The sequence below is a fragment of the Scyliorhinus torazame genome, chromosome 17 (assembly GCF_047496885.1).
Source record: "Scyliorhinus torazame isolate Kashiwa2021f chromosome 17, sScyTor2.1, whole genome shotgun sequence".
NCBI classification, from domain to species: domain Eukaryota; kingdom Metazoa; phylum Chordata; class Chondrichthyes; order Carcharhiniformes; family Scyliorhinidae; genus Scyliorhinus; species Scyliorhinus torazame.
This window is the reverse complement of record NC_092723.1, coordinates 79,569,915-79,592,983: the sequence shown is the minus strand read 5'-3', so window position 1 is coordinate 79,592,983 and position 23,069 is coordinate 79,569,915. Positions and strand designations below refer to the sequence as shown.

The following is a 23,069-nucleotide window of genomic DNA, read 5'->3' as shown; positions in this document are numbered from 1 at the left end:
AACACCATTCAGGACAAAGCAACTGTCTTGATTGCTCCCCCTTCCACAAACATTCAATCCCTCCACCACTGGTGAACAGTGGCAGCCGTGTGTACCATCCACAAGATGTGCTACAGGAACTCACCAAGGAAAACCCAAAAGCTTTCTATAGGTATGTCAGGAATAGAAGAATGACTAGGGTAAGAGTAGGGCCAGTCAAGGACAGGGATGGGAAGTTGTGTGTGGAGTCTGAAGAGATAAGCGAGATATTAAATGAATATTTTTCGTCAGTATTCACTCAGGAAAAAGAGAATGTTGTGGAGGAGAATGCTGAGACCCAGGCTATTAGAATAGATGGCATTGAGGTACGTAGGGAAGAGGTGTTGGCAATTCTGGACAGGCTGAAAATAGATAAGTCCCCGGGGCCTGATGGGATTTATCCTAGGATTCTCTGGGAAGCCAGGGAAGAGATTGCTGAGCCTTTGGCTTTGATTTTTATGTCATCGTTGGTTACAGGAATAGTGCCAGAGGACTGGAGGATAGCAAATGTGGTCCCTTTGTTCAAGAAGGGGAGTAGAGACAACCCCGGCAACTATAGACCAGTGAGCCCCACGTCTGTTGTGGGTAAAGTCTTGGAGGGGATTCTAAGAGACAAGATTTATAATCATCTAGGTAGGAATAATATGATTAGGGATAGTCAGCATGGCTTTGTGAAGGGTAGGTCATGCCTCACAAACCTTATCGAGTTCTTTGAGAAGGTGACTGAATAGGTAGACGAGGGTAGAGCAGTTGATGTGGTGCATATGGATTTCAGTAAAGCATTTGATAAGGTTCCCCACGGTAGGCTATTGCAGAAAATACAGAGGCTGGGGATTGAGGGTGATTTAGAGATGTGGATCAGAAATTGGCTAGCTGAAAGACAGAGGGTGGTGGTTGATGGGAAATGTTCAGAATGGAGTTCAGTTACAAGTGGCGCACCACAAGGATCTGTTCTGGGGCCGTTGCTGTTTGTCATTTTTATAAATGACCTAGAGGAGGGCGCAGAAGGGTGGGTGAGTAAATTTGCAGACGACACTAAAGTCGGTGGTGTTGTCGACAGTGCGGAAGGATGTTGTAGGTTACAGAGGGACATAGATAAGCTGCAGAGCTGGGCTGAGAGGTGGCAAATGGAGTTTAATGTAGAGAAGTGTGAGGTGATTCACTTTGGAAGGAATAACAGGAATGCGGAATATTTGGCTAATGGTAAAATTCTTGGAAGTGTGGATGAGCAGAGGGATCTCAGTGTCCATGTACATAGATCCCTGAAAGTTGCCACCCAGGTTGCTAGGGTTGTGAAGAAGGCCTATGGTGTGTTGGCCTTTATTGGTAGAGGGATTGAGTTCCGGAGTCATGAGGTCATGTTGCAGCTGTACAAACTCTGGTACGGCCGCATTTGGAGTATTGCGTACAGTTCTGGTCACCTCATTATAGGAAGGACGTGGAAGCTTTGGAGCGGGTGCAGAGGAGATTTACCAGGATGTTGCCTAGTATGGAGGGAAAATCTTATGAGGAAAGGCTGATGGACTTGAGGTTGTTTTCGTTAGAGAGAAGAAGGTTAAGAGGAGACTTAATAGAGGCATACAAAATGATCAGAGGGTCAGATAGGGTGGACAGTGAGAGCCTTCTCCCGCGGATGGAAATGGCTAGCACGAGGGGACATAGCCTTAAACTGATGGGCAATAGATATAGGACAGAGATCAGAGGTAGGTTCTTTACGCAAAGAGTGGTGAGGCCGTGGAATGCCCTACCTGCTACAGTAGTGAACTCGCCAACATTGAGGGCATTTAAAAGTTTATTGGATAAGCATATGGATGATAATGGCATAGTGTAGGTTAGATAGCTTTTGTTTTTTGAGGAAGGGAGGAGTCGGAAGATGTAATATAGGAGGAACTTTAGACAGTCCTAGTGGCAATGCAGGTAACAGTTGGAAGCTCACTTTGGGAGCAGAAGTTGTGATGGGGACCAAAAACAGTGGCTTCAGTCTTCCCAATATTTAGTTGGAGAACATTTCTGCTCATCCAGTGCTGGATATTAGGCAAGCCGTCTGATAATTTAGAGACAGTGGAGGGTACTCTCACTCAGGGCTTTCTCTGCTATACACACAGATCATGGATGTACAGTGCAAGAATCCTCCTTTACATCGTAAGTGCTTCTTCAAGTGATACAATGCTGTCATACCTACTGTGGACGCTAACCCAGGATCAAAATTATTGTCATAGAAGCGTTGGATGAAGGATGTTTTCCCAGCATTGGCATTCCCAACAAACATGATACTGTAGAGATGGTCGGAATCCTTGATGTTTTCTGCCTGTTGAAGGGGAGGAGAGAGATCTGATGAATGGGGAGCTCATGTTCAATTCACTGCATTACTCAGAGCAACAACTGCAATTGGCTGAAGTCTCACATCATTCCATAAATGCTGATGTCAGGGGGAGGTCATGATGAGGTCAACAATTCCAGGAATCAGGCTAGAGTCCGCACAGGTTGTTGGTGATGCAGTAACAGAGGTCAAACCTTTTAAAGTTCACTTGTCCCTACTCAATTTTAACCGTGAGGTCAGACTGTTTGGCCGGGATTCTCCGATCCCACGCTGGGGCGGAGAATCGGCAGGGGGCGCGAAAATCGCGCCACGCAGCTGTGACGCTGGCCCGCCAATTCTCCGGTGCCGATTCTTGGGCGCCCGCGGGATTGCCGCAGCAACGGTCGGGGGCTGTTGAAAGCGGTTCCCCCCGGCGATTCTCCGCGCCTCTACGGCTTGCGTGCCCGCCAAGTTTGGCCGAGTCCCGCCGGCGTGGGTTATGTATGGTCCCATCCGGTGGGACCTCGAAGTTCTGACTGCGGAGGCCGTCCTGGTGGGGGGGTGGGGGGATCCGTTCCGGGGGGGGGGGGGGCCTCCAAGGTGGCCTGGCCCGCGATCGGGGCCTACCGATCAGCGGGCGGGCTAGTTCCGTGGGGGGGCCTATGTTCTTCCGAGCCGGGTTCCTGTAGGGCTCCGCCATATTGCCCGGGGCCGGCGCGGAGACAGAAACCCACGTGCAGGTGCGGACTTGCGCCGGTGGTGGCGCGAATGTGCGGACTCGCGCCGGCCGTGGCACGCCGGCTTTCGAGCAGCGGACACCTCTCCGGTGCCATACTAGCCCCCTAGGAAGGGGTGGATACCTGGGCCTGGAGACCAGTTGACGCCAGAGTGGCTCGCGCCGCTTTTGACGCCGACGTCATAACTTGGCCGCAGGATTGGAGAATCCGGCCTTTGTTTTAAACTGAATATATCTCAGGTAACCCTACTGTGAATCCCCTACTCTCAGGAATTTCCAGCTAATATCAAACTAGGTATAATTCACTGTTATCATCGCCAGACAACTGAACTGAGCATGCTCGAACTCACATCAGATACAAGAGAACAAGAGACATCTGATCACTGAGTCCTACTTACAGCGAGGACCCAGAGGAGAAAGAAAAGCGATAAACCCAAACAGAGTGAAATGTAACAGTGTGATGAATGCCATGTGATAATCCCAGACAGTGTGATATATAACAGTATGATAAACTCCATGTGATAATCCCAAACAGTGTAATAATAACAGTGTGATAACCTCCATGTGATAATCCCAGACAGTGTGATATATAACAGTGTGACCTCTTTGTGATAATCCCAGACAGTGTGATAATCCCAGCGGCAGGCTAACCCCTCTTCACTTTAGAGCTAATTTGGAAGACTGAGGCCTTTCTGCTGCACTGACGGTGGAGAAGCCTTGTTCCTAGGCCCAGCTACCTCTTTGATTGTCTCTGCTGCTCTGTCTCTTGCTGAAGGTGTTGCTGTTACCTCTTCATCGCCTGTTCCATTGGTCATATCCTGACCTTCGACCCTCAGGTGGGGGAGTCTGGGATCCTCTCCCTGGGGGGCTGCTTTACTCAATGTGTTTTGAGTCACACGGCGTCGGATGGAGCGGGTTCTTTGAAGTCTGTGGACCAGGAGTGACAGAAGGACAGCATTACTCTACAAGCCACACAATTAGATCAAGCCACTATGAAAACTTAAAAATAAAATCAGTTGGTCAATTCACCTTTGATTCAGGCAGAAGATATGGACACAACTAAGGAAGGCGCAGTCCTATTGACCCTACAAAATCCTCCTTACTAACATCGAGGGGCTTGTGCCAAAGTTGGGAGCGCTGTCTCACAGACTAGTCAAGCAGCAACCTGGGGCAGGATTCTCCCCTACTCGGCGGGGCGGGGGATCCCGGCGGGACGGAGTGGTGTGAACCACTCTGGCGTCAGGCCGCCCCAAAGGTGCGGAGGGGGCTAGGCCCGCCCCAGAGTGGTTTGCGCCCCGCCAGCCGGCGGGAAAGGGGCTTGGCGTCACGCCAACTGGCGCCGAAGGGGTTCCGCTGGCCGGTGCGAGTTGGCACATGCGCGGGAGCGCCAGCGTGTGCTGACGTCATCCCTGCGCATGCGAGAGGGTTTCGCTTCCGCACCGGGAATGGCGGACCGGTACAGCCTCCGGTGTGGAAGGATAGAGTGCCCCCACAGTACATGCCCGCCGCGGATTGGTGGGCCCCGATCAATGGCCAGGCCACCGTGGGGGCACCTCCCGGGGTCAGGTCGCCCCGCGTCCTCCCCAGGAACCCCGGAGGCCGCCCGCGCCGCCAGGTTTCGCTGGGAAGGGACCTACTCCAATTTACGCCAGCGGGACTCGCAAAAGACGGGCGGGACTTCGACCCATCGCGGGCCGGAGAATTCGGGCAGCCCTGGGACCCATTGAGTTGCACCGGACGCCGCCATTCTCCGAGGCGGGCGGCGCGACTCACGCCGAGTCGATTTTTGGGGGCCAGGAGAATTTGGAGGACGGCGGGGGCGGGATTCACGCTGACCCCCGGCGATTCTCCGACCCGGCGGGGGGTCGGAGAATCCCGTCCCTGATATAGTCACACTCACAGAATCAGGCCTGACAGAAAGCGTCCCAGACACCGCCATCCGTGGGTATTTCCTGTCCCACTGGCTGGACAGATGCAGCAGAGGAGGCAGCACAGTGGTATATATTTGGAAAAGAGCAGCTGGGAGTCCTGAACATTGACTCCTAACCCCATGAAGTCTTGTGGCATCAGGTCAAACCCCATCTCAGTTGATGAATCCATACAGTTCCATTTTGAACATCACTTGGAAGAGGGTGGCCAGGGCGCAGAACGAACTCTGGGTGGGGGGCCCCAATGTCCATTAACAAGAATGCCTTGATAATAGAAACATAAGAATTTAGGGTTCAGGAACAGGCAGTAGGCCATTTGGCCGTACGAGCCTGCTCCGCCATCAATAAGATCATAGCAGATCTAGTTGTGGTCTCAACTCTATTTTCCTGTCTGGCCCCTAGAACCCTCGACTTCCCTGTGATCGATAAATAACCTGTCTACCTCAGCCTTGAGTGAATACAATGACCAACCTCTACCTCTCTGGCGAAGAGAATTTCACAGATCCATGACCCTCAGGGAGAAAAAGAATTCTCCTTATTTCTGTCATAGAAGTGAGGCCTCGTATTCGTAAACTGTGTCCCCTGGTTCTAACCAGGCGTGTCATGATATTCAAACACACACATCATGATAGACACACCAACAGACAAATCAGAACACACAACACCACAACCAATGACAGAAAGATATAAAAGCACAGACACGACCCCCGGTGGTCAGTATTAGCTGCAGAGGAGGACCAGGACAGATCTGTTACCAAACACACTCAGGGAGACAGCACGTGCAGAGTATCCAGAACGAACTGTATTATAAGAGTTAAAATAAAATAGAGTTGTACCACATACAACTGTGTTGGCTCATCTGTGCACCAGAGCACCCAACACCACATGGTACAGGAGTGGATCGATACCTGCCGGCATACCTCAGTGTACAGAGACAACCAGCAGTGCCCAGGCAAAATGATAGAGCTCCCGGTTCCGCAGCCGCTCCAGTGCCACGGCGATCTCCGCAAAAACTGGCGGCGATTCCGGCAAATGTTCGAATTGTTCCTGGTGGCAGCTGAACTCCAAGACCTGGATGATAGCGAAAAAATTGAATTTCTCCTCACCATCGCCGGTGCAAGGGCAAGAGAAATATTCACAAGGTTCAGGTTCTTCAGGAGGCAGCAAAGGTACGATTACCAGGCAGTCCTGGACAAATTCTCCAAGTACTGTGAAGAAAACGCAATCCAATCGGCAAATAAAGGTAAGAAAAGCTGCAGTACTCACCTCGTGGCCGGGATCCCGGAGCCCGAATTCCCAGAGGCCGAAATCCCGGGCCTGAGAGAGGGCTGGGTCGAGGTCGGCGGCCATCTTGCTAAAGGTATCACGCTAGCACAGTTGCGCGAGCAGTGCGCAGAACCGGAAGTATCGTTTGCGCATGCGCGAGATGCTGCGCATGCGCAGTCCAGAAAACGGCCATCGGTAAAGGAACAGCGATCTGAGCATGCGCAGTCGCTTCCTACGTGCTACATACCGAGAGTCAGGATGTTAGAGGCCCCAGACTGCACCAATTTAAAAGGGAAATGTCCCAAATCCAATTTAAAAGGGAAACGTCCCAAATCAAAAAAACAAAAATCTGTTAAAGCTGTAAAACAACCTTCCCTCACCTGGAATGACAGCACAGTGCCGCAAATTGACCCAGGAGATGAATTTGACCTCCGAAGAACCCTCCGACAAGCAGTTACCTACGCACAAGCCGATGATTCCGACCTTGAATACTTCGATGACGATCTTTACAGTGTTTCCGGACCTCGCGAGCCCAATGATAGCTCCGTGGTCCTATATGACTATGACTCGGACGAACCTTTCGTGTTGCACATTGGCGGCCCCCACATTGAATCCGACGCAGATGCGGATTCATTTTTCGGATTTGAGGATCTTCAATCCAGCAGATATGACGTTCCAACTTATCAGTACCGGATGATGCTGCAGCCTGACATTAACAGACAGGGAGCGGTGCAAGCACACGGAGAGTGCCCTGCTGCCACACAGAGCGTGGTCCACGTCCCGCTCAACGTTCCCGACTCTATGAAAGAAGACATGCAAGACTCCAGAGTGCAGTCCTCGCATGAACCAGAAGTGACTCCAGTGTCACAAGCTTCCACAGCAAGCTCGTGGACAGACTCCACAATTGCAGAAATGCAAGACTCCAGAGCGCAGTCCTTGCACGAACAAGAAGTGACTCCAGTGTCACAAGCCTCCACAGAGAGCTCGTGGACAGCCTCCACGATAGAAGCAACGCAAGACTCCAGAGCGCAGTCCTTGCACGAACAAGAAGTGACTCCAGTGTCACAAGCCTCCACAGAGAGCTCGTGGACAGCCTCCACGATAGAAGCAACGCAAGACTCCAGAGCGCAGTCCTTGCACGAACAAGAAGTGACTCCAGTGTCACAAGCCTCCACAGAGAGCTCGTGGACAGCCTCCACGATAGAAGCAACGCAAGACTCCAATGTGCAGTCCTTGCAGGAACAAGACCATGAGGGTCTAGCAACCTCTCCTGACCAACCAGCGGCAGACGATGCAAGTCTGCCATGCTCACGTGAACAGCAAGAAGGCTATAACAGCCTACCATGCTCCACTACACAGCAGCATGAACATGACGGTCTCTCATGCTACAATGAAGGGCACAGCGCTGAAGACTGTTCAAGCCCAACTGAAGACAAGCCAAAGGAATCGCCTCGTCCAAGCCCGAAGAAAAAAGGTTTATGCGCTGACCTTCAGGATCATTATAGCCGAACAGAGATTAATAATGCTGCACGGCCACAGAAGGATGCTGAGGATTTGCTAACGAAATTAATTGAATGTTTAACTTGCAAGGAGCAGACTGAGAATTGCCAGTGTTTTAGTACGGATCGAAAAAATGGACAAGACATTGATCCTCAGGTAATGGAAATAACACAACCTGAATCATATCTACAGCAGGGACAAATGTCTCCCTTCAACACAACACCGCAAAATCCCAACTTCGGAGACCAGCAGTTAGTCAGTAATGACTCTTCAAACCTTGAGGGGAACATTAATTGCATTGAACCTATACACGCTCCACTGATTATTGAGCAGAACATTGGAGCAAGAATCCTGAGGACACCGACATCGAGTAGCCAGATAACGAATTTAAAACCCACAGCAGTTTCAAGTGAACCAAGTGTGCTTTCCACTAATGGTGAAGATGCAGATAAGGTCGACCCGATTATCCATTGTACCACACTAACCCCAGTGATTAAGCAGTTATGTATGGGGAGTATAATGTGGGCAATTGAGAACAGTAAAAGAGAGACTGTGACCATGCCAGTCCCAGCAAAATCAGACCCAGAGACCATGAAGGCATGTACATTAGACAAAGATACATATGAGGCACCTGAGAAGAAAAGTGAAACGGAATGTTCTTTGGAAAATAGTACAATGTCGATAGAAACATTGGATCCTATATTCGAGACCATACCTATGGGAGAATTTGGGGGTAATAAACAAGGTTCTGCAATGTCTGGGGGAAGATTTAAAATTCCAAAGAAGAAAAGCCCAAATGAAGGACAACGGCAAGACAATGACAGTCCACCGACATGGTGTGCACCACCAGATGAAAACTCTGACAATTTACCCAACCCTAGTGAACAGCAAACTGCTAATGAGGATCTATCCACGGGATGTGAGACGAGTGACGACAGCATCCCACTTCCCATGCAAAAGGTGCAAGGTGACAGACCTCGCCTAGTGCGTACCGAGGCACTCGACGATCACGGTGGGACCACTGACGACTGCGGTGGCAGCGCACCGCTTCCACCCTCGATGGCTCGACCCTCTCCACTGGTTGGTGCATTCCTGCATGTTCCGACTCCAGAAGTGCAGCTTCAGGGAATCTCGGCTGCCTCCAGTGAACCTGTTGGGACTCCGGACGGGGGGCATCGACGGAAGGCAGACCGGACTCCAGATGGGGAGCAGCCAAGCGCCGACTCCGATTCGCGCACGCCAGACCTTGCTCCGGACGGGCGGTGTCGCGGCCTCGGTGATGGCACGCTCAGGGTGACGGCGGATGCCACGGCGACAGGGAATGGATCGCGTGGCAGTCCCACTGGGTCGGCAGTGGCAACCAGCACCAGCGGTCCAAGATGGACACACCAATTCGCGCCATCGCCAGACGTTGATGCGAGCAACAATTCTCTCTCCAAGGCGACATGCTTCGACGTTTCTCTGTGGAGTCGCCCTTCCGGCACAGCAGGTGGCCGGAACCAGCGTACACGGTCTCGGCCAACTTCCACATCTGGCACAGTCATCGCCTTGCATGATATTAGTGATGGTGCTACTTCGATGGCAACGACCCATCGGCTACAAGATGCCGTCCACCACAAACATAAAAAGAAAAAGACTCCACCTTGTTCCTGGCATGCAGGGCGGATGGATTGGTGCGTAGGCGCAATCAGCGAGCTTTGCGCCGCCTTCCACGCTCGCAACTGAACCGTACGCACACGCCGGATCCTCCACTGGTTCCCAAGGATGACTTCGTGGAGATGCCACGGATCATGCCCCTTCCATCGCCACCAGAACCAAACCACAGCCAAGGCACCACTAACAAAGATGTTGAATGTTATATTTGCACGAATAAAAAAAAAAACCAAGCACTGCACGAAGTACAACAAATGGTAAAGTAGAGACTTCGGCAACAGCATCACCTCCAACAGTCCAAGGTGAAACAGTGTGACCCCAAATCTCCACAGCTGAACCGGCTTGAGGACCAGCCCATTCTTGAGGCGGTCACCCATTAGACTGGACTTATAACGCTGTTCATACGTTCAAAAAGTCAAACACTTCTGTATTATAACCTGTTGTTGTTTATTGTTCCAGATATCGTCTGACCAGACCAATGTTCAAGTTCTTTTTTTCTCTCGCATCCAAGTTTTGTTATGGTACAACCTTGTTAGTGTGACGCACCCGACATCGCCCCATGTAAATAGTTACGTCATATACACACGCTGTACATAACACACACACACACTCTTCGATGCACTCACGACACAATTATATTTATAACCACGTAGGCACATATCTTTGTAAAAAGGGGGGATGTCATGATATTCAAACACACACATCATGATAGACACACCAACAGACAAATCAGAACACACAACACCACAACCAATGACAGAAAGATATAAAAGCACAGACACGACCCCCGGTGGTCAGTATTAGCTGCAGAGGAGGACCAGGACACATCTGTTACCAAACACACTCAGGGAGACAGCACGTGCAGAGTATCCAGAACGAACTGTATTATAAGAGTTAAAATAAAATACAGTTGTACCACATACAACTGTGTTGGCTCATCTGTGCACCAGAGCACCCAACACCACAAGGCGCACAAGAGAAAACATCACGGGCGAAATTCTCCGTTATCGGCGGAATGTCCGCCGATCGGCGCAAAAAACGGCGCAAATCCCACTTGCGTCACGTCAGAAAAATGGGTCGATAGTCTCCGGCCCGAAATGGGCTAGCAGCGACGTAACGGGATCCGCGCTTGCGCAGTGGTTCACGCCGTGCAGCGTCATACGCGCTGCACAGCGTGACGGCTCATAAGGCCGCGCTGCTCCCCCCCACCCGACCGGAACACCCGACCGCAACACCCGACTGGATGGCTGGCCGTCGCTCAGCCCCGAGGTTCGAGTCACGCGATGTGGAGGCGCTCCTGGACGCGGTGGAGCAGAGGAGGGACGCCCTGTATCCCGGGCACGGCCGCAGAGTTGCCCCACGCCACAGCCGGCGTCTGTGGAGCGAAGTGGCAGAGGCCGTCACCGCTGTGGCCCTAACACCACGGACAGGCACCCACTGCCACAAGAAGGTGAACGACCTCGTCAGAGCAGGCAGGGTGAGCCTCCCCCATTTCCCCCCCTCCCCATATCCCCCCCTCCCCCATATCCCCCCTCCCCCATATCCCCCCTCCCCCATATCCCCCCTCCCCCATATCCCCCCCTCCCCCATATCCTCCATATCCCCCCCTCCCCCATATCCCCCCTCCCCCATATCCCCCCCCCATATCCCCCATATCCCCCCTCCCCCATATCCCCCCTTCCCCCATATCCCCCCTCCCCCATATCCCGCCTCCCCCATATCCCCCCCTCCCCCATATCCCCCCTCCCCCATATCCCCCCTCCCCCATATCCCCCCTCCCCCATATCCCCCCTCCCCCATATCCCCCCCTCCCCCATATCCCGCCCTCCCCCATATCCCCCCCTCCCCCATATCCCCCCTCCCCCATATCCCCCCTCCCCCATATCTCCCATATCCCCAAGTGAATCCAGCCCTAACCTTAACCTCTGCAATGCACGCGCAACCGATGGCGTGCATTCATATACCTGCCTAACACTGTTGCCTTTTACCCCTGCCACCACCCCCCCCCCCCCACAGGAGAAGCGCGCACACAACAATAGGGAGCATGTGAGGACTGGAGGAGGGCCCGCTGATGAGAGGCCACTGACCGTACACGAGGAAAGGGCCCTGGAACTGGCTGGCGGACCTGAGGACCGGGAGGTTGCTGATGCAGAGGTCGGGGGCCCACCAGCAAGTGAGCCACCGACAGCCCGTCCCCATATCCCCCCTCCCCTATATCCCCCTCCCCCTCTATCCCCCTCCCCCGTATCACCTGATCACTGCCTGATGTCTAACCATGCATGCTTCATTGTGTATCGCAGGACCAAACGTCCAGGCACCCATCCCCGCAGATGCACACTGCCCGCAGGATGCCCCTCGGAGACCACAGGAGACGGAGAGACCTGGACCCTCCAGCATGCGACGCCCGCAGGATGCCCCTCGGAGACCACGGGAGACGGAGAGACCCGGACCCTCCAGCATGCGACGCCCGCAGGATGCACCTCGGAGACCACGGGAGACGGAGAGACCCGGAACCTCCAGCATGCGACGCACGCAGGATGCCCCTCGGAGACCACGGGAGACGGAGAGACCCGGACCCTCCAGCATGCGACGCCCGCAGGATGCCCCTCGCACACCACGGGAGACGGAGAGACCTGGAGCAACAGGGAGACGACACTCCCGTCACGTGCGGGAGCGACCACCCAGCGATGAGGGGGGCAGCCACAGGCCCCCGTCACATCCGAGCCAGGACACCACTACCCAGGACACCACTACCCAGGACACCACTACCCAGGACACCCCTACCCGGGACAGCACTACCCAGGAAGACGAAATACCGGACAGTGACTCAGAGTGGATGGGTGGAGACGAACCCCCACCCCAAAGTGCCATGGACTCAGAGTGGGACGAAGAGCACGACACAACGCCACTGCTGTCACCAACACCCTCCACCATCGCAGAAACACTCACCACGGTTGGGCACTTTAGTGATGAGGCGTCTGGTACACTCACTGGTGCGCACAACACAGCCGTCCCGGTACAGCAGGTGGAGGTAGGAGCAGCAGAGGGACCGGGCGGTCGGAGGGCAGCCCAGGCCAAGCGAACATCTGCCGCCCAGATGGATCCCGGGTTCCTGCAGTTACCACACCCACACATAGATCCGATGCAACCACCGACCCGGAGACGAGCGAAGAGGGTGACGGGCGGCTTGCGGCGGCTGCGGTCGCAGGTGGAGGAGTCCACCCGCGTCCAGGAGCTGGGAGTGGTCCCGGTCATGCGTGTCACCCAGGCTGACACCGCACGGGTGGCGTCCGCGGTGGAGGCAATGGTTGCGACGGTGTCAGACATGGGGAACGGTTTGCGAGGCCTGGGGCCTTCCGTGCAGGCGGCGTCTGTGGCCCAGGAAATGGCTGCCCTCTCACAGGAGGCCATGAGCCAGTGCCAGCGCCAGATGGCAGAGGCGCTCAACGCCATAGCCCAGTCTCTGCAGGCCATGGCCCAGTCTCAGCAGGCCATGGCCCAGTCTCAGCAGGCCATGGCCCAGTCTCTGCAGGCCATGGCCCAGTCTCAGCAGGCCATCGCTGAGGGCATCGGCGCCAGTGGCCACGTGCGAGCCGGAGTTGCACTGTCACAGACAGGGTTTGCCAACACCCTGGGCTCCATGGCTGCAAACCTGCAGACCCCTGTCGATACCAGCACGGGCCTCCAGGACTGGCAGCGCCAGATGTCGGGGGGGCGTCGGATGGCCAGTCCGTTCGCATCCCCCACCCACGTAGAGGCCTGGGGGCCATCGGGCACCCCGAGGGAGGAGGAGGTGGTGTGGTCCGTCCCGGCTCCCTCTGTAGGGGAGGTCCCGGTACACCGCGACACCTCGGACTCCCCCCCTTCCGTCCCAGGTGCATCGGGTGGGCAACGGGCAGGACAGGCTGGCAGCTCGCCATCCCAGTCGCCCGGGCCGCAGCCTGGCCCATCTAGGCCAGGACGCCCCAGGAAACGGCCGCCAAAGGGATCCAGTGTCAGAGGGCAGGAATCACAGGAGTCCACCTCCAGTTCTGCTGTATCGTCTGGGGAACCACGTAGACGTAGTCAAAGGGCCCGTAAGGCCAAACAATTAGACACTGAGTAAGTTGGCACGGGTGCAGGACACAGATGAGTTTTAGGGGCTAGGGCACGTGCATGAACTCCTTTGGTTATTAAAGTCAATGTTACACCTACCGAAGCTGCCTTTGTGCTCTGTCCAAAGTGTGCGGGCGTGTCATGTACGTTGAGCGCAAGTGTGTGTGTGAGGGGTGGTCTTACCTCAGCCCCAGGTGAGTCTTCCCCCTTGGCCGCCATCAACATCCCCCGGGCAGAGGACGGGACCGTGCGCTGCAGTGTCACAGCCGCATGCAGGGATGGTCCGTGTGGATGGTGGTACTGTGGCCATGGGTCAGACATAGTCCAACGATGTAGAGCCAGGAGCTCATCGCAGGGCGGGTTGTCATCATCCTCCATGGCCTGCGATAGACACGCGTCCACCCGCAACTGTGTGAGCCCGGCCCGTTGTGCCGCCGGTGGATCGGCAATGGGGGGGGGGTGGTGTGCATGCGGGTGGGGTGGGTGGGGTTGGGGAGGGGGGTGAGGGGGCTGGGTGGGTGGATGGGTGGGGGGTGTGGGTGGTCGGCTGTTGCCATGGTGTGCGGTCTGTGGCCATACTACCCGATTCCCACGCCCATCTAGTCAGTGAAGCGGGCGTCTATCAGTCTGTCCCGTGCCCGCTGGGCCAGCCGGTAACGGTGGACAGCCACCCGCCTGTGTCTACCCCGTCTGCCCTGACCATTGCCCCCATCCCCCTCATCTGGGGAGGACTGTGCCTCTTCCTGCTGCTCCTCCACTCCGCCCTCCTCTGCCTGCGGCACATCGCCCCTCTGCTGGGCTATGTTGTGCAGGACGCAGCACACCACAATGATGCGGCCGACCCTATCTGACCGATACTGGAGGGCGCCCCCAGAGAGGTCCAGGCACCTGAAACGCATCTTCAGCACGCCAAAGCACGTCTCGATCACTCCCCTTGTCGCTACATGGGCATCAGTGTAGCGGTTCTCCGCCTCATTGCGTGGCCTCCGTATAGGCGTCATCAGCCACGATCGCAATGGGTAGCCCCTGTCGCCCAGCAACCAGCCCCTCAGCCGGGGATGGCGTCCCTCGTACATGCCGGGGATGGATGACCGCGACAACACGAATGAGTCGTGTACACTGCCTGGGTGACGGGCGCAGACGTGCAGGATCATCATGCGGTGGTCGCAGACCACCTGTACGTTCATCGAATAGGTCCCCTTCCTATTAGTGAACACGGCCCTGTTATCTGCAGGTGGCCGCACGGCGACGTGCATCCCATCGATCGCGCCCTGGACCATGGGGAACTCGGCCACGGCAGAGAAGCCCACGGCCCGGGCATCTTGGCTGGCCCGGTCCACGGGGAAGCGGATGTAGCGGTGCGCCATGGCATAAAGGGCATCTGTCACTGCCCGGATGCACCGGTGCACCGATGTCTGCGATATGCCGGACAGGTCCCCACTCGGTGCCTGGAATGACCCCGTTGCATAAAAGTTCAAGGCCACCGTAACCTTGACGGACACGGGGAGAGGGTGTCCCCCGCCAGTGCCACGCGGTGACAGGTGTGCCAGCAGGTGGCAGATGTGTGCCACGGTTTCCCGGCTCATCCGGAGTCTCCTCCTGCATTCCCGGTCCGTGAGGTCCTGGTATGACTGCCGGGGCCGGTACACACGGGGCGCCCTCGGGTGCCTCCGTTGCCGTGGGGCCGCGACGTCCTCCTCCCCCTCCTCGTCCTGTCGGTCAGGTGTCCCTCCAGCCTGGGCGCCTGCCGCCTTCCCCTCTGCGACAGCCTGCGCCGCCTCTCTGGCACGCTCCTCCTCCTCCTCCTCATCCAGGGCAACATAGACATGAGCGGCTGCCACCACGGCGGCCAACATCGCTGGATGATCTGAAAACATGACGGCCTGGTGGGGGGGAGGGGAACGACGACATGTCATCATTGCCCATATCCCCTCCTCCCCCCAGCCAGGTGGCATGGACCGCATGGGTCCAACTGTTGGAGGCTGGCACCTGGCCAGGTGGACCAACTCACTTGCCCTCCCATCACCCTCCTCGGCACGGACCCCCCCCCAACCTCCACCCCGGCACGGACCCCCCCCAACCTCCACCCCAGCACGGACCCCCCCCAACCCCCAACCTCCACCCCAGCACGGACCCCCCCCAACCCCCAACCTCCACCCCGGCACGGACCCCCCCCAACCCCCAACCTCCACCCCAGCACGGACCCCCCCCAACCCCCAACCTCCACCCGGGCACGGACCCCCCCCAACCCCCAACCTCCACCCCAGCACGGACCTCCCCCAACCCCCAACCTCCACCCCGGCACGGACCCACCCCCCCCAACCTCCACCCCGGCACGGACCCCCCCCCCAACCTCCACCCCAGCACGGACCCCCCCCAACCCCCAACCTCCACCCCGGCACGGACCCCCCCCCCAACCTCCACCCCGGCACGGACCCCCCCCCCCAACCTCCACCCCGGCACGGACCCCCTCCCCAACCTCCACCCCAGCACGGACCCCCCCCAACCCCCAACCTCCACCCCAGCACGGACCCCCCCCAACCCCCAACCTCCACCCCAGCACGGACCCCCCCACAACCCCCAACCTCCACCCCGGCACGGACCCCCTCCCCAACCTCCACCCCAGCACGGACCCCCCCCAACCCCCAACCTCCACCCCAGCACGGACCCCCCCGCCCCCAACCTCCACCCCGGCACGGCACGGACCCCCCCCAACCTCCACCCCAGCACGGACCCCCCCCCCCAACCTCCACCCCAGCACGGACCCCCCCCCAACCCCCAACCTCCACCCCGGCACGGACCCCCCCCCCCTAACCTCCACCCCGGCACGGACCCCCTCCCGGCACTCCCCCGGAGCCCAGCCTACTCTAACCACCCCCCCCCGCCGCACACACACACACACAACCCGAGACACACCTCTCCTCACGCAATCAGACTGCGGCCACGCCATTACCTGCCCAGAGCCAACCCCCCAGGCCGTCACTCACCTCCACGCTGGTCGGCGTGAGCCTGGAGCACCGGGTCACGCCGATGAAAAGGAGGTTTGATTCACGTTGACGTGAACGGTCATCACGTCGACGGGACTTCGGCCCATCCGGAAGGGAGAATATCGGCAGGCCGAAAATCGGCTGCCTTGCGCAGACCCGTGACATTCTCCACGGCAGCGGCGCCATTAACGCCCCGCCGACTTTTCTCCCTTCGGAGACTTCGGCGGGGGCGGGATTCACGGCGGCCAACGGGCATTCTCCGACCCTCTGGGGGGGCGGAGAATGACGCCCCACATCTCTCAATTCTCCTCAGAATCTATATGTTTGAATTAGATCATCTTTCATTCTTCTAAAGTAGCTTACAGTTAGGTTACCGGGTTGCAGGGTTGTAGTGGGTGAATGGGCCGAGATAGGGTGCTCTTATGGAGGGTCGGTGCAGGCTCGATGGGCCAAGTGGCCCCCTTCTGCACAGTAGGGACTCTATGATCGTAATGGGTATAGGCCCAACATTTTCAACCTTTCCTAATAAAATAAGTCCCTCTTCCCAGGATTAAGTGAACTGCTCCTAACGCAATTATATCCTTTTCCAAATAAGGAGACACAAACTCCCACTTTTGACCAAGTCGTTTGAGTCCTGAAGGACATATCTGCCAGGGGAAACCAACAGAAGAAAAAAAACTATTTGTTTTCATTTCCACCAGTCGACCTGCCGCAGATGTATCTGTCCACATCAGTATTGATAGTAGTGACCATTGGATAATGCCTGTGGAGATCAAGTCACGTATTTTTCCCTTGAGGGAAGGAAATCTGGCGCCCTTACCTGGTCCCGGCCTACATGTGACTCCAGACCCACAGCAATGTGGTTGATTCATACCCGACTCTGAAATGGTCGAGGAAGCCCTCAAGGGCAATTAGGGCCGGGCAACAAATACTGGCCCAGCCAGGGACGGCTACATCCCATGAACGCATTAAAAAACCGCTGTTCCGGTTCATCTGCAATATTAACATCTGTAAAATACTGTAGAAAAATGCCCAGTAATGTATTTTATCCACACAATAAAATAAATTTCCAACCTGCCAATTACCATCCTGTCAGACTACTCACAAGCAATAGTGAAGTCTTCAAACTGACAATAACTTGTCCATAGCACCTTTGCAGCACTAAAATGTCCCAAGGTGCTTCATAAAGACGATACAAAACAAAGTGTGACAGCGAACCACATAGAGAGGTATCAGGTCAGATGGTCAAATGTTAGTCACAGAGGTAGAATTTAAGATGAAACTTTAAAGGGAGGAAAAGAGGTGGAGAAAATTAGGGACTGAATTCCAGAGTTAGAGTCCTGACAACAGAAGGCGCTGCTGTCAATGGGCTACGATTAGTACCTGCACTGCTCACAAGGCTGGAATTAGAGGAGCGCAGAGATCGCAGGGGCTTTAAGCCTCAAGGAGATTACACCGGTACAGAGGGGTGAGGCCATGGAATAACAATTCGCCCCACACCAAGTGCCAGGCAATGACCATCTCCAACAAGAGGGAATCTGACCATCTTCCCTTGACATTCAATGGCATTACCATCATTGAACCGTCCACTTTCAACATCCTGGGGAGAGTCATCACTGACCAGAAACTGAACTGGAGCAGCCTCGCTGGACTGGTCAGTTATAAAAGTGAATGAACCGCAGATTAATGAATATGAAGTGAGAGTGTAGAAGAAGTTAATCAAATACTCAAGATTGATAAGGGCATTTCACATTTTGTACTGATCATGGGAGGGATTCTCCGAACCGCCGCGGGTCGGAGAATCGCCAGGGGGGCGGCGTGAATCCCGCCCCCGCCGGCTGCGGAATTCTCCGGCGCTGGGGATTTGGTGGGGGCGGGATTCGCGCTGCTCCGGTCGGCGGCCGCTCGCAGCGGCCTCCCCGGCGATTCTCCGGCCTGCGATGGGCCGAGTGGCCGCCCGTTTTAGGCCGGTCCCGCCGATGTAAATTACAACAGGTACTTACCGGCGGGACCTGGCTGCGCGGGCGGCCTATGGGGTCCTCGGGGGGGGCGGGGGTGCGGGGGGATCTGGCCCCAGGAGGTGCCCCGGCGGTGGCCTGGCCCGTGGGGGCAGTCTATTCCTCTGCGTCGGCTGCTGTGGACCTCCGCGATGGCCGACGCGGAGATGAACCCCCCCCGGCGCATGCGTTGGGCTGATGCCAGCACACGCTGGCACTCCCGCGCATGCACCAACTCGCGCCGGCCGGCGGAGGCCCTTAGGCGGCGGTAGGCATGGCACCAAACCCTTCCGCGCCGGCTGGCGCGGCGCAATCCACTCCGGCGCCGGCCTAGCCCCTGAAGTGCGGAGGATTCTGCATCTTCAGAGCGGCCTGATGCCGGAGTGGTTCACGCCACTCCTTCCCGCCGGAGTTGCCCGCCCCACCAATTCTCGCAGAATCCCGCCCCTTATGTTTGGAACATGGGAGGGGAGATGGTGGCATAGTGTTAAAGTCACTGAACTAGCAATCCAGAGACCCTGGCTATTGCTCTGGTGACGCAGGTTCAAATCCCACCGTGGCAGCTGGTGGAATTTAAATTCAATGAATAAATTTGGAATTATGAATGAATCTCAGTAATGGCAACCATGAAACTATCAATTGTTGTAAAAATCCATCTGGTTCACTGATGTCCTTCAAAGAGAAAAATCTGTCGTCCTTACCTGGTCTGGCCTACATGCAATGGGTTTGACTCTAAACTGCCCTCCGAAATGGCAGCAACAAGGGGTAATTAGGGATGGAAAACAAATGCTGGCTTTGCCAGCGATGCCCACAGCCCATGGAAGAATAAGTTGATAAAAAATCATGACTGGCCTCTCCTTCCCATCATGTGACTGTGACTTCCTAATCGGAAGGTTCAGGATTATCCCACCCACTGTGAAACAAGATGTCATGATATTCAAACACACACATCACGATAGACACACCAACAGACGAATCAGAACACACAACACCACAACCAATCACAGACAAAGACAGGGACAGTATAAAAGGGACAAACACGACACCTGGTGGACAGTAGATCTGGGGACAAGGACAACGACAAGACCTGTTTTAACATCACAGACAGGGAGTCCCCACGTGCAGAGTATCAAGACAAAACTGTAGATAGTAAGTTTGAATAAAACAGCGTTGTACCAAATACAACTGTGTTGGCTCATCTGTGTGTCAGAACGCCCAACACTACACAAGATAAAGACCCGATGAAGAGTGGCGCTTTTAAAGAGGCAAAACCTGGGATTTTGAGTTGTTTTTAAGGTGCGAGGTTAACCCGGTCAGTGTTGGCTTCCATTTTAAGGGGCCTACCATTTACCCTCAAGATAATTTCAAGTGGAGCCATCTTATTCAATTGGACTGATTTAACTGACACATTACATGCCCTTCTTCAGAGCTCTTCTCCACTGTGTTCAATGATGCTGCGACTGCTGCTGGATTTTTTTTTTTGCAATGCCGTGTTTTGCCTCTTGTGGCAACACGCTTAAATGTGCCCCTTTGGTTGCAACGGAAGCCCATGAACTCCCGAACATGACAGGTCTCCAGGCGGTGGTACCCCCGCCCACAACAACAGAAGTCGAATTTGTTTGGATTCCGGTCCTGTACCAAGCACCGTATCTGGCTCGGAGCTGTGCCGGTTGATCCTGCCGCAGACTCCTGGCCATATTGCCCCATACTTGTTTAACTCCCCTTCAGCCATGCTTCGAAGTCTAGTGGCTTTTTCGGTGCACTCCATCAGCTGAGTAATGTCAATCACTTTTTCCAAGCTACTTCTGGATATTAAGGTTATGGATCCTCCAAACCAGCCAGGCGCACAACATGTCACTTAGTGCGATCCCAAACTCTCAGTGCTCAGCAAGCTGGCAAAGTTGGGTTAAAAAGTTGAGACGGACTCTTCATGCAGAGTTAATCTGATAACAGAGCATAATCGAGGGCCTTGGGGTGTAATGGTCATGTTCTTTAACCAATTACACTGTCTGGTCAAGGGCCTTCGAGTTGAGTGCCTCCAGAGACGTGAGGTTCCTAATCAAATTATATGTTTGGGGCCGGCAAACGGTCATCTCATTTCGGGTAAGGAAGAACCATGGGCCGGATTCTCCATCGGCGGGATCCTCCGTTTCGCCCAGCAGTGCATTCACGCCCGCGGATTTCCCGACGGCGTGGGGGTGCCCACAATGGGAAACCCTATTGGCCGGCTAGCGGAACAGAGAATCCTACTGCCGGCAGGGGCACACCGCACCAGAAAACGGGTGCGGCGGGACGGAGAATGATGCGCTGAAGCCATGATTCAACCCCATAGTCAAATAGGTCTTGTTTCCCACAGATAGGTGATGTGTTAGGCAGGTAGGTTCGCTGTGGACTGCACTCGATGCAGGGAAGCTAGAAACAGACGTCTAATACTGGAGAAGATCCAACACTGTTTTATTCAACGATAGAACTGATATACCTATTCAGCTGTGGGTCGATACTATATTGAACTGACTGGAGACCTTGTACTAGCCTGACCAGACTTACTAGCTACCGCATGGTGTTTGCACTGTGCTAGCTCGTGGACTCTGACTGTCTCAGTGGCTGGGTCCCGAGAGAGCGGGAAACCTAGTGCCCTCTGGTTTTATAGTGGTAGTGTCCTGTCTGGTGATTGGCTGGTGTGTGCTTACTGGTCATTCTGTGTGTCAATCACTGCCTGTCTGCATCTCACCATATACATGAGTGGATACCATGACATCTCCCCCCTTTTTTTTTTAGATAAATAAATACTAAGGTGTGCGTGCGTATATATATATATATATATATATATGTGCCTGACTATATACAAAACGTGTCTAAATGAACATAGATACATAAGGTGTCAATCTTGCAGATGCATGGCAAACAAAACAATATTTACAGAGGTTAAATCGATGAAGTCACAAAATGTACAAATGTTCAGTCTACAGATTCAATTTTTGTGGTGGGCGATGAATTCTTGTCGATCGCCGCAGAGGTGGATCAGGAACCGCCTGCACGTGGATAGGCGGGATCGCTGCCATCGCGGTGTTCTCATGGGCCGGCGGGATTGCTGGTAGATCGGTGGCCTCGTGGCAGGGTACGTCCGGAGGAAGCAACGTAGGCGGCGGGGCACTTTGGTCAGGTAGCGGGCGTGGAACTCTTTGCAGTGCCCGTCTGTTGCGCCGTAGCAGGGAGCCATCAGCTATGCAGACAAGGAACGATCTTGGGGCCACTTGTTTGATCACAACAGCTTTTGCTGACCAGCCGCCCTCAGGCAACTGAACACGAACATGATCAGTTGGGGCCAGCTCAGGTAGATCCGTGGCATGAGCATCGTTTGTGGCCTTCTGTTGGGCCCGTGACTGCTGCATTTTCTGTAAGACCGTGATGTGGTCAGCGTCTGGAACATGGATGGCTGGAACTGTGGTCCTCAGAGTGCGATTCATGAGCATCTGCGCTGGAGACAACCCAGTGGACAGTGGGGTTGCCCTGTATGCCAGCATTGCCAGGTTGAAGTCGGAGCCTGAGTCTACAGCTTTGCACAGCAACCACTTTACAATGTGGACCCCTTTCTCGGCCTTCCCGTTTGACTGCGGGTAGTGGGGACTGGAGGTTACGTGACAGAAGTTGTAGGACTGCAAAATCAGACCATTCTTGGCTGTAAAAACAAGGACCGTTGTCGCTCATTACCGTGAGCGGTATCCCATGCCTGGCGAACGTTTCTTTGCACGCTTTCATTACCGCCTTCGAAGTGAGGTCGGACAGTTTCACCACTTCTGGGTAACTGCAGAAGTAGTCGACCAGGGGTATGTAGTCACGCCCCTTGGCGTGGAAAAGGTCTACACCTACTTTGGACCACGGTGAGGTCACGATCTCATGCTGTTGCAGCGTTTCCTTGGGTTAAGCTGGTTGAAACTTCTCACAGGTAGGCAGTTGAGCACTGTGTCGGCAATGCCCTGGCTGATGCCCGGCCAACAGACCGCCTCCCGAGCTCTGCGTCGGCATTTCTCGACCCCAAGGTGACCCTCGTGGAGTTGGCCCAGCACCATAGCACGCATACTCTGAGGAATAACGATTCTGTCGAGTTTCAGGAGGATTCCCTCCACCACTGTCAGCTCGTCTTTTACGTTATAGAACTGGGGACATTGTCCCTTCTGCCAGCCATGGGTAAGGTGCTGCATCACGCGCTGCAGCAGAAGATCCTTGGCCGTCTCCTCACGAATTTGGACCACCCGTTCGTCAGAGGCCGGAAGGTTGGTGGCACACAACTGCACTTGCGCTTCTATGTGGCAGATGAAGTCACTTTGTTCACACGGTGTGGTAATGCACCTGGATAGGGCATCTGCAATGATCAGCTCTTTGCCTGGCGTGTAAACAAGTTCGAAGTCGTAGCGGCGTAGCTTAAGAAGAATTCGCTGTAACCGAGGTGCCATGTCATTTAAAAACTTCTGGATTATATGGACTAGAGGCCTGTGGTCCGTTTCCACCGTGAATTTTGGCAGGCCGTAAACATAGTCGTGAAACTTGACTATCCCTGTCAGGAGGCCCAGACACTCCTTCTCAATCTGA

The 23,069-nt window shown here is 55.1% G+C and overlaps 1 protein-coding gene across 1 annotated transcript in view; it reads right to left on the bottom strand.

The window, feature by feature from the left end:
- The window catches only part of LOC140393968 (uncharacterized), a 505,220-nt gene that overhangs the window by 203,775 nt on the left and 278,376 nt on the right, over positions 1 to 23,069 (bottom strand). The window contains exons 42-43 of the mRNA XM_072480674.1: positions 3,842 to 3,980; positions 2,197 to 2,326 (exon numbers count right to left, since the gene is read on the bottom strand). Coding sequence (XP_072336775.1) covers positions 2,197 to 2,326; positions 3,842 to 3,980 — 269 coding nt within the window. The remainder of the gene's footprint in view (positions 1 to 2,196; positions 2,327 to 3,841; positions 3,981 to 23,069) is intronic.